The sequence below is a fragment of the Talpa occidentalis genome, unplaced genomic scaffold (assembly GCF_014898055.3).
Source record: "Talpa occidentalis isolate TD23 unplaced genomic scaffold, MPIMG_talOcc4v2.1 talOcc4.10, whole genome shotgun sequence".
Classification (NCBI taxonomy): domain Eukaryota; kingdom Metazoa; phylum Chordata; class Mammalia; order Eulipotyphla; family Talpidae; genus Talpa; species Talpa occidentalis.
The window spans coordinates 35,148,360-35,156,308 of record NW_023600993.1 but is presented as its reverse complement, the minus strand read 5'-3'; the positions used below and the strand labels follow the sequence as shown (position 1 = coordinate 35,156,308).

Genomic DNA, 7,949 nt, shown 5'->3' with positions numbered 1-7,949 from the left:
AATCACATTGAAAAAAAGTTTATTTAAAAAAGTTCTAGCAGCAAGAACAGTAACAAAACAAAAAGAGAGATGGACAAACAAAACAAGAAGGAGACTGTCCTGTAGGACATGTCTCCATTCTTTAATCAAGTTCTTTATACCGAGCAAACATGACTCTTCGCACAGCATCTCGGTAAGTCTCATTGGACTGTCTCTTGCTGGTTCTTCCAGGAGCCCCCACATTGGGTCCCCTCATCCGGCCTTCATTCTGCAAAACAAAGACAAAGAAGTGGGCTTCATGAATTAACCTCAGGGGTGATTTTTTTTTTTTTTTTTTAAGATTTATTTAATTTATTTATGCATACAAGAGCTGGGGTGTAGGCCAGATGTGTGTGGGGTGAGAAGATTCACAGGAGACAGAGTGAGGAGCAGAACAGGCAGATAGACTGAAACACTCTGTTGAGGGGAACAGTCGGTGAGACAGGAGAGGTCTGCTGCGCCATGTGGGTTAGCTCCTGGTTGGGGATCGAACTCATTCTGCAGTGGCTGGCAATAGCTTCATAGTGCTGACACTTAACCCCGTGTCACCAGGGAGGCTCTGTCAGGGGTGATTTTTGACTAAAAGCATTTCTGCATCCTCAGGAGCAGGATGAGGATATTTTGGGCTGTTTAATTATTAACAATCACCTAAGATAAATATGGAGAGTAAGTGACATTGTGACTTCAGTATGCAGGCTTCAACAATAGAAATAGAGAAGTCTGTACGAAAGAGAGAAGTTAATCTTTCTTTACTTGTCATTTTTATTTTATTTTTTAAAAAAATATTTATTCATACAAGAACTGGAGTACAGGCTAGAGGTGTGGGGGGTGAGAGGATTCACCAGAGAAAGAGTGGGGAACACAACAGGCAGACTTAATGAAGTACACTGCTGAGGGGAGCAGCGGGCGAGACAGGAGAGGTCTGCAGTGCCATGTGAGTCGCTCCCTGGCCGAGGATAAAACTCGTGCTGCAGTGGCTGCGGACAGCTTCATAGGTTGCGTCTTAACCCCTTGCACCACCAGGGAGGCCCTAGTTGTCATTTTTAGAGGGGGACCACACCAACATAAAAAGGTCAATGTTCTTTTTTTTTTTTTTTAAAGATTTATTTATTTATTTATATAAGCACTGGGACCAGTCAGAAGTGAGGGAGGGTGAGAGAATTCACCAGAGCCAGAGCGGGGAACAGAACAGGCAGACTGACGAAATACACTGCTGAGGGGAGCAGCAGGCGGCAGGAGAGGTCCGCACGCCATGTGGGACTCTCGCCCAGCGGCCAGAGATTGAACCGGCGCTGCAGAGGCTGCCAGCAACTTCGCAACCCAGCGCTCAACTGCTGCGCCACCGGGGAGGCCCCAACGTTCCTTCTTACTGCTCTCTCTCGTTTCACTTCTTCCTTTGCTGAAATATGAGGGGAAACCTGTTCCTGGGAACCAGTACTAACATCATGTTCCTCAATTTTAGCCATCCCAGACCTCTGATGACAGTCCCTCTCAACTGTACCTTTCATTGCTGGTTCCTTAGTTCTTTTCACCAAATGACTCTTCAATTTCAAACTGCCTGATTTCCACAATGCCTCACCTCTTACTCTGAGAGTAAGATGAGCCCCATTCCAGCTTCTCTGCTCCCTTCCCACTGCCAACCAAACTGCAAAGGGCCCAACATGCCTAGCTATAACCAGTAGTCAAGATGGACGGGCTCCTCAGCTCTCATGTCCTCTGCCAGGAGTGAAGAAAGTCCAGCTAAAAGAAAGTCCAGCTACAGCTCTGGGCCACAGAATGACAGAAAGTTGCATATACTCTAGGTTCGCTCCACCCCAACAAGACAGAAACCATTTTACCTCTTCTGCTGAAGCCAATCCTGGATGGCCATATCCAAGGCCTGCCCCTTTCCTCCAGCCAGGGGTCTGTTGGACACAGCTTCCTTTTCCACTATTGTCGATACCTTCTTTACCAACAGGTTTATGATCACTGCAAAGCAAGCAGACATACTTAGAAACCATCACCTTCAGAGAGACCTATTTGTGAGCTAAATACCTCAATTCAGATTTTCCTCCTCTTACATGTATTATAGAATTTCTGAGTGCTTGCTATCTACACAATAGGCTTTGTCCTGGGGATAGAGATGACCAAGATCTGATCGTAGTCATGGGAAAGCATGTCAGAAAGAACATGTCAATGGATGCTTATAGCACAGTGAAGGGCTCAGTCCTAGAGGTGGCAACAGTAGATGTCTGCTACAGAAACCAAGCAGGGAGAACACAAACCCTTGAGGGGTGTCACCAAAATGACAGGAATTCCAATAAGAGGGTGAGTCTCAACTGTTTCTTGACAGATGAGGAGGTTTTGAAAAAGCAAGGGAGAAAAGGACATAAGCAAGGAGAAGTGCAAGAGTATAATTTTTCCAGGAGTGTGTGATAGTAATTGACAAAAAGTTGCTTGGGATCACATTGAAAGTCTGGGTCATGCCTTACAGCAAAGGATATATTAGTGGTGGGGTAGAGGATTGACTGAAGACCAAAGAGCAAAGATTGAGAATAAGGATTCTAGGTCAGTGATGAACTGGAATGAGGCAAGGTTTAATGAAGGAAATGGTCACAAACTGGACATAGGAGATAAAGAAGTAAGGCTGGGTGAGACCAAGGAGGCAGTGATGCTATGATGCTACTACTCTGAAATAGGAATACACTAGATTTTGCAGGACTGGATGGGAGTAAAATATGGAATATAATATTAATTATTTAGTGCGAGGGACTTGAGAGGTGTCCAAGCAGACATGCCCAGGAGGTAAATGGAAATAGTGATTTTTTTTTTTTTTTTTTGAAATAGTGATTTAGAATTCAGAAATCAGGGCCTCCCCTGATGGCCCAGTGGTTGAGCGCTAGGTTGCGAGGCTGCCCGCAGCTTCTGCAGCGCCAGTTTGATCCCCGGCCACCGGTGAGGGTTCCACAAAAAAAAAAAAAAAAAAAAAAAAGAATAGAATTCAGAAAACAAAAATGACTTGGAATGGAGTCACAGGACTTGTTAGCCTGTTAGTAGTAGCTAAAGTGGTACCTTAGACAATCAAGAGATTGAAACGGTCAGAATAAAGGAATACCGAGAGCCAAAGCCTACAGAACGTCTTTTATTACACAGAAAAAGGAGCAGGAAAATTAGAATTAGGAAGGATGAGAGTCAGTAAAATGTGTGGTGAAGAGAAAAATCTCTTTCTGCACTCTGCCCAAATGACTTAGGGCTAAGGTGATTTCCTAGGTGACTCTCACTTTTGTCCTAATCCAGAATATTTAAAATTACAAAGAATGATATCCAATTGGAAATTATAGTGATTAAGTAGTTCCACCTTAGCATTTCTTAAAAAAAACAGTAACAGAACAAAAATATCACAGTTTATTTCACACAGCAAGGTAGTATTTTTCATGGACTTCTTTTTCAGTTATACACATACATACACACACACACACACACACACACACACACACAATTACCTCGCAGGCCTCCTTGATGGCACAGGGGTTAAAGTCTCAACGCTATCAAGCTATCACCAGCTACTGCGGCATGAGTTTGATCCCTGGCCAGGGAGCTACCCACATGGTGTAGAAAATCTCTGCTGTCTCATCCGCTGGTCCCCTCAGCAGTGTATTTCAGTCAATCCACCTGTTCTGCTCCCCACTCTGTCTCTGGTGAACACTCTCACCTCCCACACCTCTGACCGACACCCAGTAATTGTATGCATAAATAAATATAAATTAATCTTAAAAAAAATTAGCAGGCCAAGGTTAAAAAAATAAGCTCTTATTGTAGACTGTGAGCAAGTAAGTTAGAACATCAGAGTTCCAGAATCCATCTAGCCCCCCAGGGACCTTTCTACATCAGTCACCTCCCCTTTCCCTATAGGCACAATTTCCCCTAGCTCTTGGTTCTTTTATACACCAATATAAAGACTTGCTCAAGACTCACTAGATCAATACTTTGCTTAAAACTGTTTCATAACCGGGCCTCCCTGGTGGCGCAGGGGTTAAAGACAGCACTATCAACCTATGGTCAGCCACTGTAGCACAAGTTTGAACCCTGGCCAGCCAGACCCACATGGTGCAGCAGACCTCTCCTGTCTCACCTGCTGCTCCCCTCAGCAGTGTATCTCAGTAGATCTGCCTTTTCTGCTCCCCAGTCTGTCTCTGGTGAATCCTCTTACCCCCCACACCTGTGGCCTATTCCTCAGTTCTTGTATGCATAAATAAATAAATCTTTAAAAAAACAAAAATTGTTTCATACCCCACACTGCCCTGAGACAAAGTCTTCGTCCGCATGGAACCGGCTTCTGTCAGTTAAGCCACTCTCATCTCCTATCACTCAACAGCAAATCCCCATATCAGCCCCACAGAGCTACTTACAACTTTTCAAGTGCATTATTACCTATTTCACCCATGGTGTGTGTAGCTCCCTCCAACTGAAATGTCCTCCCCTCCTCCACCTGACTTCTGTGTCTGCCCTATGAGACATGGTATTACCTAAGCTTTCCTTATTTCCTTATTCAGACAGTACAGGATAATGTATTTCTTGTCTACCTGATTTTCCTTTTTTTGTTTATTTGTTTTGTATAGAAGAACTGAGGTATAGGCCAGTGGTGCAGGAGGGTGAGAGGATTCATCAGAGATAGAGTGGGGAGCAGAGAAGGCGGATCTACTGAAATACACTGCTGAGGGGAGGAGCAGGCAAGACAGGAGAAGCCTCCTGAGCCATATGAGGGTTAGCTCCCCAGGGATCGAACTCAGGTGATAGCAGTGACAGTGCTCTCAATTAACCCCTAGGCTACCAGGGAGGCTGCTGATTTTCCTTTGTACTTAGTACAGTACCTGGACACTAGATTGTCAACAAATTCTATGTAACCCTGGGCTCATAACCTGGGAACTACCTGACTGGAAATAAGGACAGGAAGCTAGAATCATATATTTCTATCAGCAGCTGGACACTGATTTAGCATCTACTGTAAGAATGGAGATTTTCCTAGAGAAAAAAGCCCAAGAGTGAGACAATCTTATCAGGCCCATAAGGAGATATAGTAGTACTAATGAGAGAAAGCGTTTCCAGCCATGGCTGTAGTAGCTCTGGTTTTGAGCAGCTGAAGCAGCCTGCCAGTCTTCCATTCAAACATATATTCCCTCTCTAAAGAAAAGTGGTCAGAATGCTGGGTTGAACCCCATATACAAAGAGTTTAGACAGAACCTGCTCCCAATAACCTCACTTCTCTAAGAGAGAAAACAGTAACACAGTAGGAGTAGATGTTTTACTCTTAGGCTTTGAGGTCTAAACATGTAGAACTCCTGGCTTACCTGTCTGTTTCCCTAGAGTATTTACTTCGTTTCCTTTCTGGAGAATCAAAGGATTGGAGCTTTTCCCTGCGATCATTTCCTCTTTCTTTAAACCTTCCCTGTAGGTAAGCAGAAAAACAGATCCGAGATTTCCATCAGAAGGGATAGAGAGTGGGGACGTTTCACTTTTCTCCTGACATTTCTTTTGACACAAAGGGAGTTGAACTTGTAACTCCTGGAATTGCCAGTTCCTTCACACCCTTCTTAGAAAGCAGTGGCTTCTCTGATTGGTATAATTTGGGATAGATTAAGCTCAAATACTTGGCTTAGCTATCTCTTCCTATTCTGCAGAAGTGTTCTCTAACAAGCCTCCAAAAGTAAGTTCCTTCTTGTAGGTCTCATCACACAAGATCTACCAGAGACCAGCGATGCTGTGACTAAGTAGGTGAGGTTTGACTAACTGTGAAGTCTATGTAGTTACTTAGTAAAAGACATTATTTCAGCAGTCCTATTCACTACCCCACCATATATTTTTAAAGCTCGGCAGGAAAAAGAAGTGCTATTTGACATACTTAGAGACCTTAACTATGTTTAAAAATAAAATCAACTTTATAGAGGTACAATTTATAAAATGTACTCATTTTAATATAGTTTGATACATTTTGAGGAATGCGTACACCATCTTTTAGGGTCTGTTCTCTGCCTACCTCTAAGAAAATCAGCATATCCTACAAATTCTACACCAGAAAGCAAGAAGAGTTGGGGTCAGGAAGTAACATCACCAGGCTTACCTCCCGTTCTCTCCTCTCCAGATAGGCTAGCTCCTGCTCAGACTGTTTTATCTTCCGATGGATTTCCAGGTTTTGCTGAGAAGAGAGGAGCTCTATGAGTGTAGACCTAGAAAATGTGGCCCTGGAAATGCTTCTAGATCTCTCCCAATTGCTGCTTTAAGACTATAGTTCCTTTCACCAACCAACTCTCCTAAATGATCATCTATTCTGTCAACAGCCCCTAACCTATCTTGCATAAGGTTCATTAATGGGCCCCAGGTTCGAATGACAGCTTATCACACAGATTAGATGTGTGGCACAACAGGGAACCTTATTCTAGTTTTCTCCAAAAATGCAGAATACAGAAATCTGGCTTACATCTCTATCTAGGTAAAAAATATGGGAGAGGGAAATCTAAACACACCAGTAAAGAAAACAAAATGCCTACATATGCTGCTTACTGCCTCCCACCCTCCTCAGACACCATCACTCTTTCAAGTTCCCAGAGAAATATGAAAAAGGACCCCAAGGTCCCAAAAGAACAGACTGCTCTGAGGATCCCATGCTCCTTATAGGCCCCATAAGCCTCAGGCATGGCTCCACTACACACTGCCCTCAGGCATTTTTAAGAAACTTAAGGTGTCCAGAACAGCTCTTAAATGGAGAGGGGACCTTTGCACTAGATCACTATAAGGAAATGAAATTTGCTACAGCCTACTTTCTATTGTCCTAGCGTCAGTTTAGTTTGTAGATTCACCAGACCTCTGGCTCCTCTTTCCTGAAAACTACTTTTTATCCCATTAATATTCCTTTTCACCAGAGGGCTGAATTTATTTTCTTTTTTTTGTTTGTTTTACAGATTTGTTTTCAAAGAGCAAAAACATCTAGACAATTTAAATACAAGTCAAAAACAGAATTACTGTGTTAAAGTCAGTGATGACATCAAAACATGTGCTTACTCTGAGACACTTGCCAGTGTCTTGAATTTTCTTTCAGTGAAGAAAGGGGGCCTGATGTTTTATTCACATACATTCATCTTCTCTGCAATTTCTTGTAGACACATTAAATTTTCCACATTTGTATTAGGAATTTCAAACCCAAATTCATTCTCCAAGGCCATGATAATTGCCACTTGGTTCAAATACTCTAAGCCCAGATCTTTCATAAAATGGGAATTTACTGAGAATTTTTCTGGGTCAATCTTACAGTTTTAAGGTGTAAAGAACACAGACCTTGATTCCCTCCAACATCAAAGGGGGCACGGCACAATACTGGTGGCACAGCTGTATAGCTTTGTCTGGGCCCCCATGGGGCACAGGGTGATGTTGGGTGGCTGGGTAGTGGCCAGCATGGGTACCTGGGTATGAAGGCCTCATGTAGTCAGTGGGTACAGGTGCAAAAGACACAAGTGGTCATGGCTACCAAGAGCTGACATTTATGTGTGTAAATCTGGTGGCTCAGAATTCCAAAAGGTCTAAGGCACTTGGGAGATAGTCTATTTTAAGGATTGTCAGGAAGAGCTTCTCAGATCCTAGAAGCCACCACAGAGGCAGCTGAGAAAAGAGGTGTGTCTATTACCAAAAGCAGAGCTTCCCAGCTTTTTGCTACGAATTTGGGTTCTAAATTGAAAGTCCATATCCAACCTTCTCACCTGTTCTGTCAACACCTGCTAGAGAAGGAGTGTGAAATTATTCTAATCTAAGAACATGATTCCATCTAGGGGCTTTGTTTGTCCAGAATTTGGCTCCTTGGTCAGTATGTGTAAATGGAAGACTGCAGGGGAGGACCAATGTATGTCAGTTTAACACCCAAGAATAGCTTTTGCGTCATGGCTTATAGCAGTAACTCACAAGAT

The 7,949-nt window shown here is 43.2% G+C and overlaps 1 protein-coding gene across 5 annotated transcripts in view; it reads right to left on the bottom strand.

Annotated features, from left to right (window-relative positions):
• RBM6 (RNA binding motif protein 6) overlaps positions 1-7,949 on the bottom strand; it is a 101,597-nt gene continuing 93,648 nt past the window's right edge. For all 5 annotated transcript variants that reach the window (XM_037529371.2, XM_054694068.1, XM_054694066.1 and 2 more), the window contains 4 exons: positions 6,116-6,190; positions 5,346-5,443; positions 1,857-1,986; positions 1-247 (listed from right to left, as the gene is read on the bottom strand). In XM_037529371.2, the coding sequence (XP_037385268.1) occupies positions 122-247; positions 1,857-1,986; positions 5,346-5,443; positions 6,116-6,190 (429 nt within the window). In that variant the 3' untranslated portion in view covers positions 1-121. The remainder of the gene's footprint in view (positions 248-1,856; positions 1,987-5,345; positions 5,444-6,115; positions 6,191-7,949) is intronic.